At 38.2% G+C, this 27,773-nt stretch overlaps 1 protein-coding gene across 1 annotated transcript; it reads left to right on the plus strand.

The window, feature by feature from the left end:
* Positions 1–24,569, plus strand: KDSR (3-ketodihydrosphingosine reductase). Its single transcript, XM_053988882.1, has 10 exons — positions 1–197; positions 7,179–7,268; positions 8,378–8,434; positions 13,330–13,395; positions 13,544–13,639; positions 14,609–14,800; positions 16,531–16,614; positions 18,742–18,825; positions 20,599–20,700; positions 21,064–24,569. Exons 1-10 carry the CDS (start codon positions 90–92, stop codon positions 21,181–21,183), a joined length of 999 nt encoding a protein of 332 aa, XP_053844857.1. The 5' UTR covers positions 1–89; the 3' UTR covers positions 21,184–24,569.
* The last annotated feature ends 3,204 nt before the right edge of the window (positions 24,570–27,773 follow it).

Raw genomic sequence — 27,773 nt, forward strand, 5'->3', positions numbered from 1 at the left:
CCCCGCGACCCCCCGCGCCGCAACACCCGCCCGAGGGGCTCGGCATCCCGCTCGCCCGCTGCCTCTCCTCCGCCGGCGCAGCCCAAGCCATGCTGCTCCTGGCCGCCGCCTTCATCGTGGCCTTCGTCCTCCTCCTCTACATGGTGTCGCCGCTCATCAGCCCCAAGTGCCTGAAGCTGCCCGGCGCGCACGTCGTGGTGAGTGCGGCGCCCCTCGGGAAGGGCACGGCGCGGGGGTCCATGGTCGCCGTCCCGGTCCGCTGCGGGAGGAGGCAGCGGGCGGGCGCTGCCGCTCGGCCTCGGCGCCGGGGGAGGCGGCGGGATGGCTCCCGAGCCGCCCGCCCTGCTCCGGGAAAGGGAGGGAAGGAAGCCGCTTTCTCCGAGGTGGGGGCGCAGGCTGGGGGCAGTGTCCCGCTGGCAGCCGGGGGTATGGCTGCGGGGATCCCGCGGCAGGAGCGGGGAGAGCGGAGAAGGCTCTCGGCGGGGAAGGGAGGTTCGGGGGCACCCGGAGCGGGGCTGGCGGCCGGGCAGTGCCAGCCTTGGGAGTGCCCGCGGGCCCGAGAAGAATCGCGGAAATTTGGCGGTGGCACCCCGAGCTACCAAAATACCGGGAGCCACAAGTCCCGGGTGATAAGGAAATGACTTGTCCCGATGGCTCTGACAACCGCTGCGTGTCCCGGTTGGCTTAAGGCGATGGTCTGAGTCACCATCTTCCAATCTCAGCGCCGGCTTTTTGAGACATTCCTTTTGTACTCTCCAAGCCACCGGTTACCTCGAGTTTTCTTTTCTATTAGCATCTCCCGGGGTAGTGACGTGGTGTGTGTACACACGCATAAAACAAAGGCCAAATCTATTATCTCCTTGGTCTAAAAAACCAAGTCAGGTATGAGGAAATGGAAAAACCAATACAAAGGAAGTGGTCAGATGACACTTGGGCGCCCTTTCATCTTTAAACACATAGATATGAATGTCTTTGAGCAATATTTTGACAAGATGGTAGAACGAAGTCTTTGGAAGAGCATACTGTTGAAAGAGTCCATGAGTAGTACATCACTGGAAGTTTTATGAGTGTGTGGCTTGGGAAGAGGGGAACAGAAAAAAGGGGAATACCAGCCAGGTGCTTTCAGAGGCATCACAAAATAGTGAATTTGGGTACATGACAGCAAATAAGTTAAGCAGTTCAAAAAGATTCAGGGTCCTAGAATTAGCTTTTTAAGTTTACCTCCAGATCTCCAGGGTATGTTCTGTGCAGAGAAGCTGCAGTTTACTTGTTTAAATTTACTGTGAGTAGTTTTGCTTTGTTTTTTTCATTATTATTTTTGGAGTTCCTCTTTGGAGGATGCAGCTGTCCCCAGAATGATTAAGATGTTTCCAAGTTGCAACAGTGCTCCCCAGTTGCCTTATGCAGTAGGTGTTAACTTGGGTGCTGTAACTGGCTTTACAGCATCATATTCTGCATGAGGTGTGTTCAAGGTTGCATTAACGTTCTTGGGTTATGGCTCTTTCCCTGCAGGAGTAATGATTCTTGAGGCAAAGGTGAAGGAGGGAGACTTACGCACTTTCTGTGACTTTTGTGAAGAAATAGAATAGCAAACATAAAAAGTGAAATGGATTTTGGTTGGTTGGTTTTATTTATTTATATATGCAGTGATTACACGGAGTTTTGTTCATTCTGTTTAGTGATTAAAAAGCTACTGTGCTGGCTCTTCCAATCAGAAGGGTTCATTTAAACAAATTCACATTGAAAATGCTGAGACTGTTTTTGTTGGAGAAGCCTCCCTGTAACCATTGCTGCTAATTAGCAGTTTAAGCTCAATTTGGTAGTAATAGAAGTCTGAAAAACAGTATTCCTGCGAGTCCTGTAAAATTAGGAGTTCAACTGGAAAACTAACTATATTAATTTATTGATGAAGAGAAAGGCTGTAAGATATATCCAACTTGATGATACAAATACAAATCTGCAGGCAAACAGTTTTATTGATGTCACCACTTGTAGAACTGTTTGCTTTATTTTGACTTTGGTTATGCTCCTAAAGTGCTTATGCAAACTAATGAAATATGGAACAGTTGGTTTGAAGGTCACTAGTTCTTAGATGTGTAGATGCTGTTAATAATGCTGGACACTTGTACTTGTGGTTTTCAGATTCCCTAATGTCATGCATGGATGATGGTAATGTAAATCAGAAATACTATTCAAGAAGACTTCCCATGTTATGTGTGTAAAGTGAATTCTTTAATAATGTGGTGTAACATTCTTTGCTACTGAAATGACTGAGAGACTTAATGAAAATATTTAAGGACCGTAACATTATGTAAGGGCTTCTTTGAAGTCTTCTCACAGAAAAAAAAATCAAGATCTGTTTAAGTATCAGGCCTAAGTTAAACCCACTATTGAAATAAATAAAAGAATAATGACCTGCAAATTGTGTATATAGCTAGTTGAGACCTTTCAAGAGGGCAAGTGATTGTCATTGCACACGATAATTTTTCAAAATATACCTGAATAAATTGCTTTACTGAAGCAGAAAAAGTCAGTCTTCCCTAGAAACATTTCTTTCTAGGGGGTCTGTTGAAAGTGTAATGAAATGTGTTACATTTCTGAAGGAAGGTCATTGAGCATTTTCAGAGGCTGTTACATACCAGTTATGGAATTTTCAACTTAAGTCAGCATTCTTTTCTCTTTAAATCCTTCTGAAAAATTATTTCTCTTTACTTCTAGCAGTTATAGTTAGGAGATGTCTGAGTTATGGCTAAGTAACTTACTCTGGCTGCCATTTGGGATAGGAATTTGAAGCAGAAAACTTGAGGTTTTTTTTTGTTTTGTTTTCCTCTCTTTGTGCAGTCATTTGTGCATTTGCATGATGGAAGCCCTTGCTGTGTTAGGTGAGACATGGTTTCTGGAGAAATCGTAGAATTATAAGAGTCCCTTTTTCTTAGAAAAGAAGTGCTCTTCAGAGTGAGAGTCTAGAGAACTCCAAATTACTCATCACCTAATCTTGTGGGTTCCTCACCCCCTCTCTCCCCTACTGCCATCCTTATCGGCTGTGTGTTTTCTTTACTCCAGCTAGCGCCATTAAATGATAAGGGCCTTCTCTGCTCTTAAATTGGCTCAGGCATTAGGTTTAGCTTATTTTAAACAAAATGCTTCTTAGATGATTAATACTTTTTTACTTCTTGCATGACTAGGAAAACATTCTCAAAGAAAGAGTGTAAGAGTTACTTTTGTGCTATAGACAGTTCAGCTTCATGTGCTGAACTTCTTTGTGCTTTGTGGTTCAGAAGGTAGTTTAATACATTTCTTATTTTGCCACTGGCTTTATCTCCTTTGGTCTCGGGCTACAAACTAGTACATGTCACAGATTCTGTGAGAATAAGCTAGTATTTTGGTAACTGGCTGTAAAAGTAGACAGGAATGTGAAAATAGGCTAAGGCAGTCACCACTGCTGCATTTGCATTAGGCTCATTCGGACCACATTTAATTGCCCTTTGTCAGGGATGTTACACCTGCTCTCTGTACATGTTCTCTCTTAAGTTTCTCTACAAAAGTTCTTGAGTGATGTTTAAAAACTCCTTGCTGAAATGTGAACGCTGAGCTTCTCCCCTTGTTTCAGCCTTAATCTTTCTAAAACCAAGTTGAATTTCTGAGAAGAACCCAGACCCCTGAGGTCTCAGTGTTATGAATGCAGTTATCAAAGTCCGGATTAGCGATGGCAGGAAATGAAAAGGCATTACCTGCTTGGGACTGTCTCCCATTCAGTTTGACAAGGGCCCTTTTACACATGGATGTAGTTCAGGATGATCGTGCCGAACCCTCCTACACGTGGGTCATCTCTAGTCCAGTAATTTCCCCACTTCTGTGCAGAACCCAGCCTGGTAACTGTGGTCAGCTTTAAGGAAGGCCCATCTTGGTGTCTCAGCACCGTCGTTCCTGTGTTGGGAGTGACAAGATCTGTGGTTTGGACACATCCAAGTAGTTCAACAAGAGGTCATTCTGAGTCTAGTCAGGCGTGCTAACCACTTAGAGCAGATTGAAGACACGTTCCATTTCAGTAGAACCTTCTATCAGAGAACCTTCTATCAGTCTAAAAGCATGAAGCCAGCTTGCGTTCAGTTCTGAGTGAAAGTTATTAAGTTCTATTGGAGATGCCATATCAACTCTTGGATCATTCCTGATGACAGTTCAGTTAATTTGGATTTGGACTGTCTCATCAAATGAAATGAATTTCCAGTATCTCAGATTTGAAGATCTAATAGATCAATTTTCTGTACATCACACCACTGTTTCCACTTATAACGGGGAAATAAATCCTGTGACTGTTAAAAATTTAACTCTGTTTTCAAGGATCATAGCTCAACAAGTTGGAGCCAGGCACTTTTTGTCATACCTGGTTTGGTACCTGTTCTTTTTAAGCATAGAAACAGCTCAGTAACACTGTTCAAGTGCTGCATTCTGAAGATCTGAATTGATGCTAAGTTTTTATTGTGCCTTCTTGTCAAAATACTAATCTGTGAGTTGAGTTGCAGCAGCCAGATTTTTATTTTTGGTAACTCCTCTGAGGCTGAGTTACAGTAAAATTTAAAAATGGGATTAGTGGCAATTCAAATGTCCAGGATTAATGAAATGCAGCAGCAGTGTAGAACCATTGGCCACAAGGTTGTGTTATTGTAATAATGTTGTCTTTAACAGAGTAGGTGTGTGCTCTTCTGTTAGTTCTGAGCATGTGTTAGGAACGTACATAACTAACAGACCTCAAAGATTTGTTTAGGTTAACTTCATTATAGCACAAAGCAAACTTTTCACTGGTGCTGGGGATTTTTTTTTTTTTTTTGCAATTACATTAGCACTCATGGTGAATGCTCCTTAAAGATGGATTAGTAACAACCTCCCACGTGCTTGTAGCAGCCTCCCACCTAAATGCTAAAGTTCCCAGCTAATTGATATTGCACTTTATCATTGACCAATCTGACATGAGCTCTATCCGGTGTTCTTGGGTGTGACTGTAAATAAAAACTTCCTTTTTCTGTTCCTTGCATGACTTCAGACATTTTCTTTCTGAAGTGAACGTTAGCGCTGTTTGACAAGCTGGAGGCTTGGTGCCAGTACCTTCACCTGCAGAGAATTCCTCAAGCACTGGTGTAGTTGACCCATTCCTGATAGCTGCCAGTTTGTGCTGGTAGTCAGCTGGTGAATCAGCTGTCTCACCAAAAATTGGAATTGGAGCAGTCTTCCATTGATTAGTGCTGGTGTACCTGCTGCTGATCTGTAGAAGCATCTCACACATAATGTGTGAGGGCTGCCTGAATGTATCGAACTATTTTAACCTTTCCAGATATGTATTGAAATATTGCAATCTATTTTAAGAATTTCAGTGTATTTGTTGCTTCTTTCCATAATTAATCATTAAATTAATTCTGTGGTTCTGCTGAAGTCACAAATCAATAATTGACACTCATACTCTTTGGAACTTATTTACTCTGAAATCCATTGTTGTTGGTTCATAATACTACAGACACAGTTTTGCATTTCCAGAACAGGACACACATCTTGGAGTTATCCTCAAAGGTTTGGGTAGTGTGAAGCTGATCTTGCAGTCAGAAGTTAATCTGAAGCAGTTCTCTCTAATAACAGAGGAAGCCTTAAGTGCCAAAATTAATCTTTGTGAGTGCTATGCCCATTCTTCGCCCATTTACGGCTCAAGATGAACCAGTCAGAAACTGTGGATTGTGTCGTAAATCTTTGCTGGGATTATTTTATTTGCACTAAGCTGTTTTTGAAGGCTAGTGGTAAAATACTCAAATGAAAGAAGAGTTTAGTGACTCATGAGAATGTACTTCTGACTCTTCTGACTTCACTGCCTCCAGGAATGGAAAGAATTTGGAGGATAATGCATCTCTGAAAACAAAACTGAGACATTACCTAATGAGGAGACAACACAAGGCTTTTGATAGGATTTGTAGTTAGAGATTGGGATCTTCGCTGGTACACTAATTAATTCAATGGCTCCATTTTCTTAAAATGGAGGAGGTAACCTTTCACTGGAGTCTTTGGAAAGGTTTTGATAAAGAGCAAAAGGTGCTGATTTCCAAAGAAATCTGAATTTAATCTTCTTCCAGTTCTTCTGAACTCATTTCATCAATGTGTTTTTCTTTAAAATAACTGCTGCTATGTATTTTGTTCCAATGTTTTCTCAATATGAGTTTTAATATGCTGTTTAAGGAAAATCCAAATAACTTGGGTATGTAAGAAAGATACCAGTGTCCTAGAACCAAAGACACATGCAGATTTAGACTGATCCAAGTCACCTAAAGATGTCAGGCAGACATTTTTATTTTAGTCAAAAAGGGAGGTCAGTATTGTCACCTACATCTTGTTCCACGTGCAGTTCATAAATAGGTTTATTGAGGGTAGTGAGAGAGGTGGTAAGGTGACCTTCACCTGTATGTTGGTATGATTTGTCAGGGTACATTCCTGCAGCATATGATGCAGGACTGTAGCAATCAACCCATATTTGCCTAATATTAACGAAATATTAACTTCCTTTTTGTGTATAAAGCACGTGTTACAGCTTGGAGGAAGAAGAAGAGATTGTGGAAGTTTAGATGCTGGCATCCCCACTAAACTGAAATAGCAGGATGGAATGGGGGCAGTTCAGGGTTCTGACTGAGGGACTGAAAATATATACTACAAAGGGCCAATTGTTGAATTAATGGGATTTTTCCTCTAATAAGAAAGAAGGCGTTTTCTTTTTATGTTTACATTATATCTTCAGAAAACAATCTGCAATAGCTGATTTTACAAGTAATTTCTACTGTGGCCACTATCTTGGCATTCATAGTGATTTCAAACTTCTAACAACATGCTTTTAGAAATAGCCTATGGAACATATGGGCACCCACGTGGGAGTGGTCTAAGTATGCCTGACAACAGTAATGACCAAAAATTACCACTGAGGTAAAACTGGTTTTAGGGTAGAAACAAAGGCTCATTGATCTGCTCAGGTCTTATGTTTCATTCATACTCCATAATAAGCTAGCTTTAGTGCATCTCCTGTATTTGTATCTCATCGGGGATATTTTAACCTCAGTATCTTTTTAGAATTTTCATGTGATTTGACTCGTGTATATGTGAGAAGGGATGAGAACAGTGGACTAACACTGGTATTTTCAAACAACTTTTAGGTAACTGGAGGCTCCAGTGGAATTGGAAAATGTATTGCTATTGAATGTTATAAGCAAGGTGCTTTCATAACACTGATTGCAAGGGATGAGGTAAGTGTACATGTAATTTTACCAGCTAAACTGTTCACAAAATCTGTATAGGTGGGGAATAATTTTGGAATTGGTAATTATTCATACTTCTTCAGTGTATATTTTAAGGGGACCCTAAGCATTCCAAATTAATGCATTTGAATAGCAGAGGTGGCTGCCTTTTTAAGAAGCATAGCCCAATATGGAATTTGTGATTAGCTTGCCTTAAAACTTTTCCAGTGCTATTGCTTTTGTTCTTGGCATTTGTTATATCATTGTATAGATTTGTGCCAGAGCACAAAATCAGAAAACCCCTATATTGGTTAAAACTGTGGAATTTCCCTACAGTAAGTGACATGTGGGAGTTTAATCATCTCTAAAATTCACAAACTGTACTGGTGTCTAATCAGCATTATATCATATTTTTCACTAGTGGAAAACTCTTCATCAAGACAGTTTTGGAAGAAAAAGCATTGCTTTGTTGGGGTTGGTTTTTTTTTTGTTGCTGTTTTTTAAATAAGAGGTATTCAGAATTTAGTTGAAATTACTCTGTTTTCATAACAGGCTGTTGTTTTATTTGTTGCAAAAAACCTAATTATTCTGGAAACAAAAGCACTTAATTTTTTTGGGGCACTCAGTCCCAGCTGATTTGATAATTTACTTACACTTGAGAGCTTACTTGACATAACCTTGAATGTAGTCAGAATTAAGAGAATTTTTCCTGAAAGGATTATTACACTTTGAATTTACCAGATTTTTGGGATTTGATGATTTCATGCCAGTAATTATTCTGCAGGAATGTTTATGTAATATCACATAAATATAAAATAGAGCCAAAATAAAGGAGAAGAATCAATACTTAGAGTGTTAGGTGCCCTCTGTAGCATGAAACAAAAGCATTAAATCTACTGAAGTCATTACTGGCTTTAGAATACAAAGTGAAAAACAAAGAAGTGAGTTCTTGATAAATTTCATGTTTTCATATTTTTGTAAGTCTTCAAAATGACAGTAAAATGCTGTAACTATTTGAGGATAACTTTGGGGGGCTTTTGGGTTTAAGCCTTATTGAAGTACTGAGGACTAATACTGCTCTCAGAACTATGTTTCAGTTGTCTTTGTGTCCATTTCAGAATAAGCTGTTGCAGACGAAGAAGGAAATAGAAAAGTACTCTGTTAATGACAAGCAGGTAAGATCACTGCCAAGAGGGGCTGTTGTGTGTTTTGTTTAAGACAGTGACTACAACACGGTTCACTGGTCCTGTATTTAAAACAAAGCTGTTTGGCAAAACTGAGCGAGGACTCAGTATTTGGATTCAGGAATACTAGTCTGTTTACATGAGATGTTCTGAGCTCTTGCTATATTTGATGTTGCTTAGCTAGTGCATTAGCCTGCTTTTCTTAGGAATAGATGTCTTCATCTGTAGGTGTAGAATGCTTTTTTGGATAGCTGCAATTTACTGTCATTTGATAAGCATTTTATTCTTTTAAATGAAGTGGAAGAACCAATTTTTTTCCCTCAAATACCATGTTTTTTGCAATTCATAAATACAGCATCTATCTTGGGAAAGAAGTTTAGTTGCTTGTTCCTAGGTTTATTTCACTAAGTCATACTTTTGTTCCTTTTCCTGACTAATTACTGTACCAGTTACACAAGTTAAATTTGTGAAGTTCAGAGACTTCTAAACACAGAAGCTGCTTTGCTGAATAGGTAACGCACTTATGCATGAAGGCAATGGTTTAGAGTTTGCAGAAGTACTAGCTTGGAATAGCTAGGCTTGCTGTGTTCAAAACATGCAACGTTGAGGTGAAATAGTAAAATAATTTTTTCTTACTACTAATAATGAAGAAGAGAGGGGAAATAGTACTGAAACTATTAACATCTTTGATTTCTTGTGTTCCAGAACTTTGTTGATCATAAAAGTAACTTAGTAATTAAGTTCCTTTCATGATCACAAATAAAAGTAATTTATTTGTCCATAATTTTTAGGGGGCCCTCAGTCCCAGATGATTTGATAATTTACTTACACTTGAGAACTTAGTTTAAAGTTCTCAAGAACTTTAGAGATTTGAATTGATAAACTAGATATTCTGTTGAAAAGAAGCAATGAAAAAAGCTGAATATTTGCAGGCAAAAATGTTAGTATAGTAGCTGATACAAATTTTTTTAATACCTCCATTTATAAGATAAGATTCTGTCTTTGCTTTCTTACATGTTTGTCAAATGGCTGAAGCTGGTTTGTTTTTTTTTCTGTGCATGCTGCCTTACTCAGATCAACTTTGTTTGAAAATCTAAGCCATTTGAGGTGAGGAGAAGCTGTATTTTGTCCATTAAAAAAAAAAAACAAATCCTGATAACCATTTTCTTTTAGCTTCTCTAGCAGTTTTCCAAGCTTATCATTATAGTTAATCCCTTGTCAAACACTGTGTCAGGATGTTCTTGTTAAAATCTGTCCTAGCTTGATAGATGCTGACTTCTAAAAAGTCTATTATTTGGTGGTGCATGTCCCTAGGAGTTTCAGTGAAAATCTCCAAAAGCACATTCAAGGCTGAGCAAGCTCCATTGTGGACTGACTAGGACTTATTTTGCAGAAGCAGTTTCAGGCTTGCAGCCAGGTTAAGCAATTGGCAGCGGAGGTGGTGGGCAGGTTGGCCCCTCTGTAGCTGTTGTTGGGTTGCGGACATGGTCTCAGGGCAGCCTGACTGATCTGAATGGAAAGAACAGAACTGGAGAAGGCAGGGAGTCTGGGGCAGAGCTGGTGCTGGAACAACAGATCAAAAGCTGTAAAGTGACAGTAGATGAACAGAGATTGTACAAAAGGATTACTGAAAGGCTGTAGAGAAGGGTGATGCCTGGTATAGGTAACATACACTGGCTGTTACCTTTAGTAGATCACAGAACTGTGGAATGGTTTGGGCTCGAAGACACTCTGAAGATTGTCTCGTTCCAGTTCCCCTGCTCTTGGCAGGGACACTTTCCATTAGACCAAATTGCTTAGAGCCCCATCCAGCCTGGTCTTGAACACTTCAAGGGATGAGGCATCCACAACTTCTCTGGGCAACCTGTGCCAGTGCCTCCCAGTAAAGAATTTCTACCTAATATGTAATCTAAACCTACTGTTTTTCAGTTTTAAGCCATTTCCCCTTATCCTATCATCACATGCCCCTCTTCAGCTTTCTTGTAGGCCCCCTTTTGATACTGAAAGGCAGCTGTAAGGTTTGCCTGAAGTCTCTTCCATGCTACACAACCCCTTTCTAAGCCTGTCTTCCTAAGAGGGGTACTCCAGCCCTCTGGTCATTTCTGCGGCCTCCAGCAGGTTCGTGTGCTTCCTGGGGCTCCAGAGCTGGATGCAGCACTCCAGGTGGGGTTCACCAGAGCAGAGCAGAGGGACAGAATCCCCTCCCTGGCCCTGCTGGCCACGCTGCTTTGGATGCAGCCCAGGACATGTTTGGCTTTCTGGGCTGGGAGTGCCTATGGCAGGGTCATGTCCAACCTCTCAGCCACCAGCACCCCCAAGCAGCTCTGACCTTCTTGTCAGAGCTGCTCTCAATCAGTTCATCACACAGCCTGCATCAGTTGGGGGGGGTGGGCAGGGGAATTGCCCCAATCCAGGTGCAGTACCTTGAAATGGTCTTGTTGAACTTAATGAGATTCCCAAGTGCCCACTTCTCAAGCTTTTCCAGGTTCCTCTGGATGGCAATCCTGTCTTTCGTGTGTGTCAGTTGCACCACCAAGCTTGGTGTCATCTGCAAGCTTCCTGCAGATCTCATTGTCTGTGGCATTGAAGACACTGAATGGTCCCATGTCAAGAGGCAGAGATCCTCAGGAAAGATTACTGTTTTTTTGGGCTATGTTGTCACTGTTCAGCTCTTGGATACATACTTGAAACCAAGTTGCATTGACAACCAGAGCCTGGCGTATCTGTACCTTTAATGTTTCAGGGTTGCTTGGGATTTAGAGTACTGATGGTGCAACCTCTATGGATGTAGGTGTGCACTGCAGCAAAATCCTTACCCTTTGAGGTTTTTTTCCAGTATTTTTAAAATCCTTTTTCTAATCTAGAATATTCTCACTTACTTTACTGGCAGTTGAGTTGATCTTTTATTGGGAAAAGCTTTATTAATGATCCAACACCACGCAATATTTAGAATAAAATGTTAAGAGCAGGACTGGGCATAAGGCTACTTCTAGTGTCCTAGATGTGGGTCTATGGTCCATATTTTGGAGTAAAGGTAATTAGTATATGGTAGCAGAAAGAATGTATAATAATAGAAGCAAAGATGTGAATTGTAAAGCATGATAGTAGTCAGTAAAAGCCGTGGTAGTTCCCGAGTGTGTTGTTCACAGTGTAATTAATCTATGCAATCTGTTAAATTAACAAATTGCTCCAATTTTTATAGAGAACTGTGATTTACTTCATCTCCTCACTGATCTTGGCAAAGACATCCAAATGATAATTCCATGTTGTTTGCATTCAGCTGCTGTTTTGTTCTTAAACTTATGAAAAAGATAAATGTTTCCAAAATGTAATAAATGCCTTAAGGGGATTCCTGCCAATAACTTGTGCCACAAGTTTACTCTGCTGTCCAACTACACACAATGCTGGGAGGCAGGAATAGCCAACCTGCTGCACAGGAATGGCAGGCAGATTCTGTTTATGCAGCTAAGAAGTGTCACAGTCTGACCAGGGGCAGGACTGACGAATCACTGGCTGCCAAAGCAGTTAGTGACACTGTGGTGAGCCTTTTTTTGTGTGTGTGTTTGTGTTTGCCCACGTGCTCCATGGTAAGTGGTCAGGAGCATACTTATTAATGGCTGCTCATGACTTTGTTTTATTTAATCTCTGACTTTTAAATTAAAGTAACAGAAAGAATAGAAGTTGGAATAAGAATACAGGAATCCCTCCTATTATTGCAATAGGAGATGGCGTTTCTGTTCAAGATGAGGAATTGCCCCAGAGCTCTGTTGATGGCTTAGCAGAGAGAGTAGCTTATTTGTCAGTGCCTGGTGTTTGCAGCAATCTTACAGTTTGGAAGTGGTAACCCAAAAGAAGCAGTGCTTTCTTTGGCCAGAAGTTGATTTGAAGGTGTTTAAAAACCTAGATTCTGAGACCATCTTGCTGAAAGTAGTCAGTAACTTTCAAGGAAAACAGGACCTAACTTTTAGCTGCAAAAAACCCATCTCAGTATAATCTGTTTTACTTCATCCTGCCTGCCCACCCTTCCCCTCTGCTTCTTTCTTCCCTGGTTATTTTAATTTTTCTGTGTCTTTCAAACTAAACCCTTTAATGTCTGATATTCAGACAAGATGTAAATATGTACACATGCCTTCACTTTTTTAGATATTTATGACACTGTGCAATGAGTCAGTTTCTCATAGAATTTTTATTTTCATTTTGTCCTTGAGGTGTCCCAATTAAATATTATGCACCTAGGTTTACTACTATTCTTAAAAAAAATATATATCATGAAATATAGAGGTAGTATGCATTGTGAGTACTAAAATTAGCAGGGTTTTAACACTTGCTTTCTAAATTTTGGAACAGATTTTTTTTGTAGTGCTGGTGCTGCCGTTTCAGGGTAACACTGCAACCATGCCTTGCTATAAGGTGGAAAAAAACATTTTTTCTTTGAAGATGAGCCTAAGCCATACAAATGGTTTGACTTAGGTTTAGCTGCTGACAATTAAACATATCACTGGGGAATTTTGATTGTCTTAGTTAAAATAGCTTTTACTAAACTTTGTGTAAATAACTTGGTTAATAGTTACTGTGTCTTAGTACAGTAAATTAGAAATTGTACTTTGCACATGAGTCACTGCTTTGAAGATCATGAGGTGCTTGTTTGTTTTTAATGCAATCTTTATTATACTAGAACCTGCGTGTGATGGGGAGGAGCTTGGAGGTAGCAGAAAATACTTTCTCCAATGTGCCAGAAGGCAGAATATCTTGTCAAAAAGACTTTTTTTTTTTTTTTTTTTTTGTAAAAGATATGTCATTGGGCTTGTTTAATTTTGAAAGGCTCTAAGTCAACAATTACTGGACTTAGTGTGTTGTGAAAATGTGTTTTCACTTTCCTTTTCTAGGTTGTACTCTGTATTTCTGTTGATGTGTCTAAAGACTACGAACAGGTGGAGAATGTTCTAAAACAGGTGAGAAAATAACTGATTCACCTACATACCTTAAGAAACTTATCTCTGTGTGTTATATTTCTGTTGGAAATAGTTCCTTGTTTGGTACGGTGATATAGGAAGGTTTTTTCCTCATAAAGAATATATTAACCTCTGTCCCCTCTTCCAGGCTCAGGAGAAGTTGGGGCCAGTTGACATGCTTGTAAACTGTGCAGGAACATCAGTTACAGGAAAATTTGAGGATATTGAAGTGAATTCTTTTGAAGTGAGTGAGCATACTTTTTTATTTCATCATATGATAATTTCTTATTTAACCATTCTAACAATTAGATTGCATTCCCATGTCTGCAGACTTGAACAGTGCTATACTTGACTTGTGCTAGCTTGTGCAGAATCTCTTCAGATTTGCAAAGGTTGCCTCTAACTTCTCCCCTAAGGATTTCACATAGCTTCATTTTTTTCTGTTGAAGATTTTTAAAAAATATTTTTAAACTGTTCAAGGAAAATGCAGCTGTTATCAGTGTTCAGTTCTGAGATGCATGAATTGTTTCAGCTTGAGAAGCTGCTGCTCTAATGAAAAGACAAAAAAGCCACCCCAAAGCACCTGTATTTTGGTTACTTTTTGCCCACAGCCCTCAGGCCTCCATTCATCTACAGACAATGCTGAATCATTTGAAAATACTAAATGGGCATAATTTTATAATAAATTTGAATCATCCATTTTATTGCTTGTATGGGCTATCAGTTGCGTTTTATGCCTTGTAGAGAATGAAATTAAAGACTTCCCTTTATCCTGGCAAAGAATAAAATCTCTGAAATGTGTAAATACATAGCATTTTTCCTGTTTCCTGTTTTAGAAAGCTCTTTAAACTTTCAGTATGTTTTCATGCATCATGTATAAGTGGATTGCTTCCTGGAGGCTGTTCAGGTTAGATTTTCCCTGAAATATTATTCTTTTTTCCTTCAAGGCCATATGGTTCACAGTATTATCAGTATCCTGGATGCTATTAAGACTTATAGGATTTCTTTTGGCTTGGAGTGAGATTTTTAGCTATAAAACAGTTAGTTTATGAAGCTGTAGAATAGAAAACAGTTGTTTCTTTTGCTAGAACAGATCTGGAGAACTTGATTGTTAAAGCAGACTGAAGTAGGTTTTTTTGATAAATAAGACCAAACAGCTGAAGAATTCAGGATCTGAGGCTCAAATACTCCAATATTAATATTGTTTGTACAGAGATTAATGGCAGTCAATTACCTGGGTAGTGTTTACCCAAGCCGAGCAGTAATCGCTACCATGAAGGAACGCAGAATGGGAAGGATTGTCTTTGTATCATCTCAGGCTGGGCAGTTAGGCCTGTTTGGATATACAGCTTATTCTCCCACGAAATTTGCTCTTCGAGGGTTGGCTGAAGCCCTGCAAATGGAGGTATGTGTGCAATGATTTTAAGTAATTCTGGTTATAAACAATTTTGTTTTAACTGTTCTGTTTAGCACAGGACATTTTCATTTAAATAGGGTGAGGGGGTTTTGTATTGTGCAGCATTGCTAATAACTGTGTGTTATTTACCCTCATTTGCTCATCAGCAGTACAATCCTACTGCTCTGCATGGGTTGCAGAAACTAACCTGATTTCAGTTGCATAAGAGGGAATAGATTGAATCTGTTCCTAAAACCGAGTATGACCACATGTGCAGATGTTTTTTAAATCTTTTATTTTAATTAAAAGGATAGATTTTTAAGACTTTTGATTTAAAGCCTTCTTCAAGGTTCTAAGTGCAAAATGGTATTGAAGATCTCACATGGATGCATGAGATTGCCAGTTTGTTTGAGTGTCCATGGTAAGTGGTATGTGAACCATATAAACTGTAAAACTCCTAAGCTAGAATTTGAGGATTGTCCACCAAAACAAAAATCGGGTTTGCAGTCACTTACCCTTCTATATTTTAATATATATGAGCTTTTTATCCTGCAGTGATCTAAGCTTATGTTTAAGACCAAAATGAAACAAACACTGTTTTCATTGTAAAGTGGAACAAGGTGGGTAAGTACATTGTAGTAAGAGAGATAAAACTAATTTGAAGATTACTTTTGTCATTTTCCTGTGAAGAATATATATTTGAGTAATTATGTGTTTATATATGAAATGCCTTTGTTTGGTTCCAGACCCTTGCATAGTCCCTGTCAAATGCCTTGATCAGGATAAGAATATGGGATAAAACTGCCTTTAATCACTTCTGGTCTGCCAAATAGAACAGTGTGAATGCAAGGGTCTTTCTTCTGACTGGTGACAGATACTTTTGTGAAGACTGAATTATCCAAGACTAAAAATAGGGTGTTTATGGGTGTGTGGTGTGGTATTTCAGGATGTGTTTTCAATATAGAATGTTTCATAATATAAATAAAAATATCCAGTGTTTTACAACATTTTGCTTTATGGTAGCCCTCTGAATATTTTCATTAAGAGGTTTTTTTTTAATTTTTATTGTGGTACAGATTTGCATTGTAGCAGTTTGAATAGGGTTGCACTAAGTAATGTAATTCTATGACACAAATTCTATGTACATACAAATACATAAATAAACACAATCCTTGATGTAAAACCTTCAATTTTCCCTCACATTTTCAATTAGTTTTTGTCTCCTTAGACTTTGACCTCTTGCAAGTTTATACCATGGGTTGAAAAACCTTGAGACCTGAGTATACCTCTTAAAGATAACAAATTTGAATTTTACATTTTTGTTGGTTTTTTTCCTCGGTGAAAACCTTTTTGGCCTTGTGTTTATAAATGTTTGGTATTGGTATTTGACAGTGGTTTAGTCTTCTTTTAGAAATTTAAATTGGTAAAATTATAGACCTAAACTACTTTAATATTCTTCCTAAGTGTCTTGAAAACCACCACGATTCATCAAATAATTTGCAAAGTTTTTAGGGAATTTTATTAGAAAAAGCACCCCAACCACCTTTTTAAAATCTTTGCTGTTTTGTTTCTCAGTTGACAAAGCTGCAAGTCTTGAAATTGCTGAGTACTTAAATCTAGAAGCAATTTGAATTGTTTCTTGCTGAACTTATTAATTACAAGAGAAATTGATGAAATTATAAGGGACATGTAAAAGCTGTCAGTATTAAGATAACACTTAATGCTTTTGTAAAACACAGGTAAAACCTTACAATGTCTACGTAACAGTGGCTTATCCTCCAGATACTGATACTCCTGGCTTTGCAGAAGAAAGTAAAACAAAGGTAAATTGTCCTTCAGTTTTTGAAATCAGTGTTTTTAAACATATTAGGATTTTAAGAAGTACTCTTAAACACTTCAATTTTACCAGTTTTTAACTATTCAGAGTTATATAGCTTGTAGGATAATTTTGTGTAGTTTCTTGTTCTGAGGCTTTAATACTTGCCTTTGAGATCTGAAACATTCCAGAGTGTTCTTGCGTGCTATCAGAATATTGCTGTGGGGTGGTAAACTGTAAAATCACTATTTGCTTTGATACTAAAGCTTATGATATTCCTATTTTGCATCTTCGATAATGTATGGTTGTTGTGATAGATGTGACAGATCGAAGTAAACATCAGTTCCTTCAGTGGAGCCTGAAATCAGATCATACTGTATGAATGCATGTAATGACCCAGTTCAGTAATGGCTGTTCTCTAGTATTACAGTAGAAAGTAAACTCTCTGGCACTGTGTTCATAGTGAAAATGACAGTATCACTTTTCAAAAGGATGTGTCAGCAGCAGGAGGCCCTTTTTTATTTAGATTACTTTAAAAGTGAAAGTTTTGACCTTTAGTCACCTCTTGTCATTTGCCATGTCCATACATGTGAAATATAATTCTAAAAATCACATTCAGGTTACCCTGTTTTCAGGTAACCAGAAAAAAAATCTCTTTATTTTCTATTTGCATACTGTGAACTAGAAATCTGGTATCTAAGGCTGTCTTTTCAACATGCGCCATCACGTACAATTGGAAATTGAGTTTGAATTCCATTTTGTCTTCACCCTTTGAATAGGAATCAGTAGGGATTGTATAACACAATTCTTACTTCATCATTTCTTGATACAGATATTCTGTATTAAATGTATACTCCCACACATCCACATAAAGTGCCAGAATTAGACATCTGCAGATACTTGTATAGCTTGCATATTCTCTAGGATTTTTAGCCTATTTCAGGGCACCAGCAGGCACCAGGAGAATGTACTGTTCATCTAAGATTTCTCTTTGAAAGAGATTCAGACAGATTTATCTTATTTGTCAAAAAGATATTCTGTCTTTTAGGAGAGATTTCTGCTTTGTTTTAGCCTACATGACCTCTTCGGATGACTTGCTCCTAGCATGATAGTGTACCTTAAATCTCTGCAATATTGCATTGCTCTGACATTTCAGATACTCATTTATTGTTGCTGTTATTTAATACTACTGAATTAATGTTAATATTTAATACTATTTAGAACATATGCCTTCATCTTGCATCTCCTTATTTTTGTCTGTAGTTATTGAATATAGTAAAAGAAGATGTCAGGAGCTAGGATACAGCTTTCCTGTGTTTATTCAGTAAGCTTTTTTTTTGAGGTAGCTGCCTCACAAATGACAGCTGTGCCTTGGCCAGCTGAGTAGCCAGATCAAGCATTTAATGGTTGATTTCTGCCTGCCTTATTCCCAACATGTCATTAACTTTAGCTGTTGCTCCTGAACAGCTGCTATTTTTTTTCCCAGATTTAAAGTATTTGAATAACTATTGATATTACTGTATCTCATTCTGATTCGTTTGACACTGGCCAGTAAGCTCAAAAGTAAATAAGGGGCTGTGAAATGGAGATCTGATGACATGAGCCGTATCACTGTAGGAATGCATGTAGAAGGTTTTTTGCATGTGATTTGTACTGGCAATCCTTTAAAATACGCATATTAAAAAAAATAAAATTCAGTGAGCTTGGTTGATGAAATCAGAACTCATAATTCTACAAATATTGGGAAATAGGCTCTTTTCTATGAAATTTAATTACTGTAGTACTTAAATTGATGATGAGAAACCTGTAGTTGCTGGAAGTAATGAGGAAAAATAGTTGAAGTGTTTTGATAGCTTCTCTGAAAATAAAATACTTGAGGGAAAAAAACCTCTCTTTCATGGTAGTAATAAACTATATGCAAAAAAGTACTACTCAAGGATAAGTTGTCATTTCCCTTGGTAAAATTGGACTATTATTTATGAACATGCTTATACCTTTGTTTAAATGGGTGTTTTAGGTGACGCTTGCTAGCAGCGATGTCACCCGTGACAAAAGACCCAAACCCAAAATTTGACCATGTTTTCCCCTTCTGTGTATTGTTAGTCAAACTTAAACTGGTGTTTTTCTATTAAAGCCCTTAGAGACGAAGCTGATTTCTGAAACCTCATCTGTTTGCCAAGCAGAACAAGTTGCCAGAGTTATAGTGAAAGATGCCATAGTAAGTAAATTGTGTTTTTTGAGCATGTTCTGTGTTGAAGAGACTAGGACTGTAACTGTAAGATAATGGCTATGCTAAATGTAAAACAAATGAACACAGAACAGTCCTTGTAGGTTAGTTTGAACAAGAGCTGTTTTCTTTATTCTTCTTTTGCCACTGTGCCCACAAACAATTTTATAGTCTCTCCAGAAGTAAAAGGTATCTGAAGTTGTATATAGACAGAATAAAATGATGCATCAGTATGATGCAATGTCTCAAAGATGGATTATGACTGACTTGAAAGCACTAGACTCTGTTGACTTTTTAAATATCAAATACCATTTGTCTTACCTCAAAAGCTTGTTGTACTCTTATTTTTCTTGATGAGTTAATATAAAAATAATTTTACAGTAAAGGAAGGCAGTTGACCCTTTTTGGCTTTTAATATCTGAAGTATGTGATTTATGAGTGATTAAGTGTATTGCCTTTCTGAGGATTTTTTTTCAATGTTTTGTGCTAGGGAATGCCTGCCTGCTTAATAAAGCACCTCAGAATAGAAACAAACATGAAATTTCATTATCATAAAGCACAGAGATTGAATCCTAAAATGTGCAATTACTTTGCAGTTCCAAATACTCTTGATCTTCAACATGGTTTACATCTACAGCAGGTGTTCAGTTGTGGAGTTTTTACAGTGTTTTCACAAATATAGCACATAAACACAAAATTATGTCTGATTTTGTTATAAAAGAGAGTATTACCTCAACAGAGTATTGTTCTCTGGTGATTAAGGAAAAGTAATCTCCTCTCTCATCTTAAGCATCTGTTATATTTATACCATACTTTCTACATTTTGGATCATATGTTAGTTCAGACGTGGTCTTTATGCACTCTGGCCATCAGCAGAGAGATAGAAAACAAGAAAGTGTTTGTGTACTCTCAGGCATGTGTTGGGAAATAATCAGATCTAATAACCTCTACTACTTTGCATAGATTTACCCCTAACCCTGAATCAGGAACTCCACCTTTTCCTTTCACTTCCACATTCCATAGATTTAGTCCCACAATGTTTCAGAAAGTCTGTTTTCTGGCATAAAGTCAAATGAAAACAGATGAGAGAAGCTTGGGAGTAAGAGCTATAGAACTGCAATTTTACTGTTAAGTAATTAAAGTTGTTTGGTGTTTGGGGTTTCTTCCTGGTGTCTTCCCCACCCCCCCGCTTTCTCTCCTCTGAATTGCTTAGCTAGCTGTGTCTTGCAGTTAAAAATCCTTGATGTAGGTGAAAGAGAACCTGCTACCTTGCATTTGAAATACACCCCCTTGCAAATCTCATCTGATAAGAAAGCTAATTTTAACAAAAGGCAAGCTGTATTTGTCATACAATTACAGTAGTGGTTGGTGATCTGATAGATTAGGGTGTCATTCTGTTTCTGAAATACACTTATAGCTGTGAAGACTGTCGTGTATTTTCTATAGAAGTAAGCATGCCTGAAGAAGAAATTTACAGCCTTTATATCTTGTAAAAATCTGCAGTTATTTAGCACACTTTCTCTAAAGAGAAGCTAGCTTCCTTTTCCATTTTTAAATGAATGGCTTTTGGAATGTTGCTGTATAGCCCAAAATATTCTGGAGTATTTTGCTTCTTAATTGTGGCAATATTTTTTTACAATAAAATATTTGTTGTTAGTGATATTAGTTATCTGTTTCCATCAAGAGTAACTGTTGAAATAAGACACATCATGATTTGCCACAACTGGGAAAATTACTTTTTGTTTTCTTAATCCTTCCATCCAGCAAGGGAACTTCAACAGCTCAGTTGGATCAGATGGTTACATGCTGTCAATATTGACAAGTGGAATGTCACCAGTCACTTCTATTACTGAAGGTCTTCAGCAGGTAGGATTTGGGAAGTACCTGTTGTCATAATTTCTGGTAGTATAAAATAATATCAGAATGTAGAACATGATGCAAAAATGGATTATCTTTTCATCAAAGGGCTGTTAATACTGTGGCACTTGGGTTTAGGAAACTGCAGTAGTATTTTCAAGCTGAAGCAGCAAGTTGGTGACTGAGCTGAGAGTATTAGCTGCTATTCAGTCCTGAACTGTTACATAGTTAGCTTGGTTTGGTAAGTTTGTTTTCTGAAGATTATATAACATGCCTTCCTAGAACTTGGGGTTTTTTTATATTTTACGACTCAATAATACGATGCAATCCGGGATCCAAAATGAATTGAAAGCTGTTTCTCTCTGTTTCCAGGTTGTTTGCATGGGCATTTTTCGCATCATTGGCCTATTTTACCTAGGAAGTTTTGACAGCATAGTTCGTCGCTGCATGATGCAAAGGGAAAAATCTGAAAGTGCAGATAAAACTGAATAATCTTTACTTTGAGTGGAAAGAAGAATGTCAAGCGGTCCTGGACAGCTTGCTGCTTAAGTGGGACTCAGTTTTGCTCCTGAAGGATTTAGGCTGGAAGTACTTGCATGTGTGACAGAGGAGTCCCCTCAAAAGCTATGAAAGAAAAAACAAAAGTACAAATCCAGAAAATGCCAGACTATGCAAAAGTGTGAATGAGGATTAGATACCTTTTTTTTTTTGGTGATTTGAGTTGGAAAGAATTTGGAGAGCTTGTTAAGTGATCTGCAGAGTAGAATTTGAGAATGGACGATGTGTGGTAATTCTGGACAAATACTTAAGTTTCCTCACTTTGGTGCTTATGGATGAAATAAGTACCAGGACAGACTGGGCTGAAGTAGATTGAAGTCCCCTGAACAAGTTGGTACTTTTTGCTAACATTTTGGGACTGCTTTTGATTTAGAATGTTAACTTCTCCTTTGGCCAATCTACAGATCCTTCTGTCAATGACAGCTTTCCTTATTCTGTCCAACATACGACTGTGGAAACCTGAAGATCACAAATATGTTTGTATAATCCATGCTTTCTCAGTGTGGGAGTAATTAAAAAGTATGGTTTAATATATGCATATTTTCTAAAGGGAGATGAAGAACCCGTTCCCACAGAGAAATGCAAGGAGATGTGATCGGGTCTGTAGCTCTTCTGGCCTTTGAAATATGTTGAGAACAACAACAACAAAAAAAATCAAACCAGTATCAAGTGTGTCAGTTATAACTCAGCATTTTAAGCCATTGAAACAATGTACAATTTTTACAGATATTTAATCTGCCAGTTTTTGCTCTGGAAAGGAAAGTGGCTTAATGCTACTGTTATGCACATTAATTTCAAAGCTGCAAACAATGAGCCAAACCAGTAGTTGATGATAGAATCAATTGTAATTAAAATGCCGGGCTCTTCCAGTAGCAGGAATGTAGCTTTTTAGGGCAGAAGGGTCAGGAGTGGGGAGAGGTGTGTGTCAGAATGGCCTTCCACACTGTATTTTATCACTGCACGGAAAAGCTTTCACATGAGAAATTACATAAAATACTCTCCTTATATGACCCACTTCTAATTTGTTTCATTTACATTATATGAAACAAGGCTGCTCAATAACTGCTTCAGAATACACAGAACCCAGTGGTTGTTTCTAATAAATCTTGTTTAACACTGAAAAGGCTTGATGCATAATGATGTTTTAAGGGTGCACTATGTATACAGTTTATTTAATGGACCACTATAGTATAAGTGCCTTGTGAGCTGCTTTTTTTTTCAAAAGCTGCATATTTTGTATTTGTTAGCAATGCTGTGTTTTCAATGTCATATTTCCATTTTCATTCAGTACTCTGAATCTAAAATTATGTGTAAAACTGGGCACTTTCACTTCTTTGACAGTAATATTTAACAACCAAAATAGGCAAAATTGATTGCTTTTGTTAAGAGATTCTCTGTATCTATTTAAGAAGAGTTATTCAATTAAACTGAGATAAAAATTCTTAGATGGTTAACTGGAAAACCTTAGAATGTAATTTATTGAGGCTATTTTTCCCCTCTCTGAATTAGGTTGATCACTTTTCAAATTTTCTTCACATAGACTAAACTTGTTTTAATACCTGGTTATAAATATGTTTTTTCTAGAGAAAAAATCATTTTAAATGGTGAAGATTCATTAGATTGCAAATGTTGAGACACTGTAGAATTCTTCACAAAGCCTGTGTTTTAGGTCCTGCCTCCTGATTTTGTTTAGATATGTGAGGTTGTGCATGCCTATAATATAATACTGATTTTGAGAATATAGTGTATTCCTGCATTTTAAAACGGCTTGGCTTCAGTGCAAAGAAATCTAGTGTGCATTTGTATTTCCTGTGCTGCTTAATGTGAATGACATAAAGGAGCATTTATCATTCATCCATTGTCAACATTACTGTGTTTCTTAAAGCAACATAACAATGCTATTCATAGAATCATGGAATGGTCTGGGTTGGAAGAGACCTTAAAGATCATCTCCTTCCAGCCCCCCTACCATGAGCAGGGACAACTTCTACTAGACCAGGTTGCTCAAAGTTCCATCCAACCTGGCCTTGGAACACTTCTTCAGACCCTATGATCTATGTTATTCTTGTTTTGATGCAAATCAAATATTCTTTTGACCACGTGGAAAAGATACCACAATGGGTGAATTGATTGTGTTGTAGTTTGAAAGAAATGCTTATTTAAGTGACTTGATACTAGCACAAGCTTGAAGGTCAGGACTTAAAACCAGTAAGCCTTTGGATACTTGAATTTTTGGATCTTCAGCTTGGAACGTTAAAGGGTTTGCGTTTAAGAAACATGACCCAGAAGGTCAGAGCACACACAACACTATGGCAGCTGGGCCTCAAAGCTTTCAGGTTGGACATCTTGGATTGCCGCTCACCTCCCAGTCATAACTGATAGAATTCAGTGCAAGTATCTGGAGAAGTAAAACTACCAGATGAAAGTTATGGCCCTGATCTACAGACGCTTCAGTTTTGCAGACCTGATTTTGCATAGTGTAAGTAGTTGTATTGACAGTGAAACAGTAGGTTGAACCCCTCAGCAACTGTGGAGATTGGAACAAGGTATGTTTTTTAAAGCAAGGAGAATAATCTTTTTCATTGTTCTAGTTTCTGCTGTTGCAAGTTAATGATGTTAATTTTAGCTGATAAACTTCTCCACTGTTTTACTGTCAAAACAAGGTAAATTGTCAACTACAGCAACCTTTGGTGTAAATTTTGTTTTCTTATGCACATTCTCTATCTACCAATGTACTCATTTTAAGGTCCAATATAAAGTGAAGGAGATGCCTTGTAATCTTGTGGAAAAATGTTTAGCAGTTGAAAAACTCTTGCCAGTTTAAATGTTAAAAAACCTCTGCATCGAAATGTTTTAGCAGTGTATTAGATCCTCAAAGATCTTCAAATAGGCTTTACTTTCTACTTACTGTCTAATTGTCAATAATTTAATCACTTGTGCCATATCAGTTGCTGTCTTGTCTCTTGTTTTCTTGGTCAACCTTTAAGATTCAATTTAGGCTTTGATAGTCTTTTCCATTCCATGTAGTTTCTAATGACTGTTTGCTTTATATACAGATTTATTATAATTTACTTCTAGTTTATTTCACCAAGGTGTTCATGTGCAATTTTAATAGATTTAATATTTTAATAAGGAAGAAATATATAGGTGAATAAAGTTTATTTGCTGTGAAAAACTCTAGGCACTTTTAAATGGTAAAGATATAAAGCGTTATTTGTAAAAACAAACCTTGTGCTTATTGCAACATCATTTTTTGTGCCAGAACTGTAAAGTAGTTTTCATATTTTATATTTCTCAAAATAAATGGAGAATCAACAAAGCTTGTAACTTTTAACTTCTTTGAGAGGATAAAGAGCGATGGATAAATTCATTTGCAGGGCTTTGGTGTGGTGGGGTTTTGCGGTTTGGGTTTTTCTTTTTTTAAACCTGAGATTAGCTCAGCAGGAGTCTCTTAATTTTTAGGACAGCAGAGGGGCAACATGTCCTTCCATTTTAGCAGCTTAGGGCAGAGGTAAAAAAGGATGTAAAAAATTTGACTGAGCATTGTCCGTAGACCCAGTATCCTCAAACTATAATGAAAGTGAGATTAAATTGACAAAACCTGCCTTTGTTGCTGAAGGTACTGCCAGTATGTAACCAGTGCTTGTGCACTCTGGAAGTGCTTGAGAATCCTGAGGAGCAAAGCGATGCTCATTCTTTCTAGTGGAAAACAATAGAAGTAATAGTTAGGGCAGATGTCTTTCTGTACCAGCACTGAGCACGCAGCTGCGTAGAAAATCACTGTATGATGTTGGAGTTCTGTGGTAGGAAGGGCTTGAGTGTATAGCTTGCCCCAAGCATAATAGTGAGGGAAAAACAGTGCCAAGATAATTATTCTCAAAGTAAATTCAAAATCTCAAATGCTCAATCTTTTAAAGAGACATTTGTATTAAATTATCAGAGAGACAAAAATCAAAGATGGATTGAGGAAAGCATATGCTGTCTAAAATGTGTTGCTGATGTTAATCTTTTAATTCCCCATCATTCTAAGTTTTTAAATGGGAGAAGGCCATTTTGCAACTGGAGCTCCTATTTTTTTTCAGTAGCAAGGCCAAAGCCAAAGCAGATTGCTCCTCAATCTTTTTCATAATTGTGAAATAATAATAGTGAAATAAGATAATAATAGTGAAATAAGATTATCTTGTAGTTCCGTTTAATTGGGTTTTTTCCTGTGCAACCAGTACCAGGCATGCTATAGAATAGGTGTGTGCATTATTATCTGTCAAAAGCTGGTAGTAAAAGCCTCATGAAGTAATTTCCTTTCCTCTGTCACTGGAGGGAGACTTCAAAAGGTGTCTGTCTTGCCATGCCTCTCATCCTCTCTTTTACTACTTTCAACCTGAGTTGCTCTAATTGGTGGGAAAGGTTGACCATGGGTGATGGTCTGCGGTGGGGGGAAATAATGCTGGTAAGCTTTTGGATTAAACTTGCAGTGAAGGAAGTGGAAAGTGCAAAATTTTTTTTTTTTTTAAATCCAAAAGATGCATATCTAATTTTTGGAGGGGGGTGGGGCAGAATCTAATTTGATGTGGGAGATTAATTTCATAGAATTTATTTGGAAGGTTTGCTGTTTGGGGAAACCATGATAAATATAATACTAAGTCTCCTCTGTGGTAGAATACCGCCAATCCAGTCTGAAATTCTTTTAAGTTGAAAACAAGTTTGTTTTCAGCTTGAAGGGGAATCCCCATGTTAATTTTAAACCTTTCCAGTTCTAACTCTGAAGTTGATTCTGTAGTAGTGCTGCTAGAGCAATGTAAATAAACATAAGGGGCAAGAGCAAAACATACGTGATTAACACAATCATGCTACCAAGTACGAAGAATCAACTCCCTTGACCAAAAAAAAGGGGTTCAGTCTATAAGATAACAACTGTAAATAATGTATATAAAATTAAGTCTAAAATGAAATGTTTAATGACATAGGTTACTTCCAGCTGAGGGAAACACTCTTTTCAAAACTAACAGGTGCTTCAAAGAAAGTTGTTAAAATGAAGTGTGTTGGTCTTTATTTCAAAGCATTTACTCAAAAAAGTGCTTTCCCCCCTTTTTACTTTAAGAAATTTTAACAGGTGTAATAAAAGTCCATGAATCAGATATGGATGTTCCTGTTTGTCTAGAAGACAGTTTCGATTTCCTGTTCCTTCGCACAGAAGCTGCCTGCTCTGCTCCTCTGCAGTTTCATCTGGGAAATTGGTGTCCAATCCTTTTCCACAGAGCAGAAAGACAGGGCATGGGCGGCACTGCCTCAGTCACAAGCACAGGTTGGTGTCTTGCGAAAGGTGGCGAGACAGCTCAGCTCTTGTGAAGGCAAGACCCTATTGCCACATAGAGAAGTAGAGATGTCAAAGAAAGAGATATCCAGGGCTGGATGCAGCTATTTGCCTCCTTCTAAGCCAAACCATGGGGCCTATGGATCCTGACAAGAAGTGAAGATGGCTGAGGGATGAGTACAGTAAAAGGCATCTGAAAGCCAGGAGCTGTTTGCTATGTTGGACCCTAAGGATATTATCCAAGTATCTCATCCAGCTGCCTTTCTTGATGAGTGCAATTAAACCCCATGAAATCAACCATAATTGCAGGTTGGGCGTGCTTTAAGTGTTTTACAGTAGCATTATCTGCTCTGTAAGCGCTTCCAGCCAAAAAGGATCCACTCCACACCTGTAGCATTTGCAACACCAGCAGGATGAAAGGCAATCTCCCATTTCAGGAATGCACTCTGAAGTGAGGATGTTTGTTCAGATTAGCCTACCACCATCCTGGTTAAGAATGAGGAAAATACACATCCAGGCTTCATGGGTAGTACTTTTTCCTATATTTTTTTCATGCAGAAAACTGATTTTTAAAATGTTCTATATGGCAGACAGCTGCTTCCTGGGCAGCAATGCTGGGCCACATGTTGAGCAAACCAGATGAGAGAGTCTGAGCAATAAATGGTGGCACCTGATAGCTGAGAATTATGTGCATCCATGCAAGTCTCTACAAGAATATTGCTTTCAAGACATTTCATCCAGCTTGGCAGAGATACCATAGATCCGTGGGTATTGTGGTCTCACGGACAGAAACAAACATGAAAGGTCATGTGGTTGGTGGTTAGTTTTACTCAGGGTGAGTTAGAAAGCTCTTGCAGGAACAAAGGCCTGCAGAGTAAATGAATGCTGGCATGGGAGGGAGCAGCACTGAATGCCTGGAACTGAGGGAAGCACGGCCATAGTGGGTGGCACAGACAAATACCTCACTGGACACGGCACCAAAAAGCATTTACAGAGCCATTGGCTTTGTGAGGAGTGGCATGCTGATTTGCATATGTGCAAATTCCCTACCTGTGGGCACAGTCTTAGTGGACTCTTTCAGTAAAGCAAATATTTAAGCGGTGCTCCAACACCATAAGGCAATGGACCTCTTCCGATGTCATAGGTGTATTTACCTATATTGCTCTAAATGCTTCTTTCAGGTCACTCAAATTTAGTTTACTGTTGGGGGTTT

This window comes from Vidua macroura, chromosome 1 (genome assembly GCF_024509145.1).
Source record: "Vidua macroura isolate BioBank_ID:100142 chromosome 1, ASM2450914v1, whole genome shotgun sequence".
Taxonomy (NCBI): Eukaryota; Metazoa; Chordata; class Aves; order Passeriformes; family Viduidae; genus Vidua; species Vidua macroura.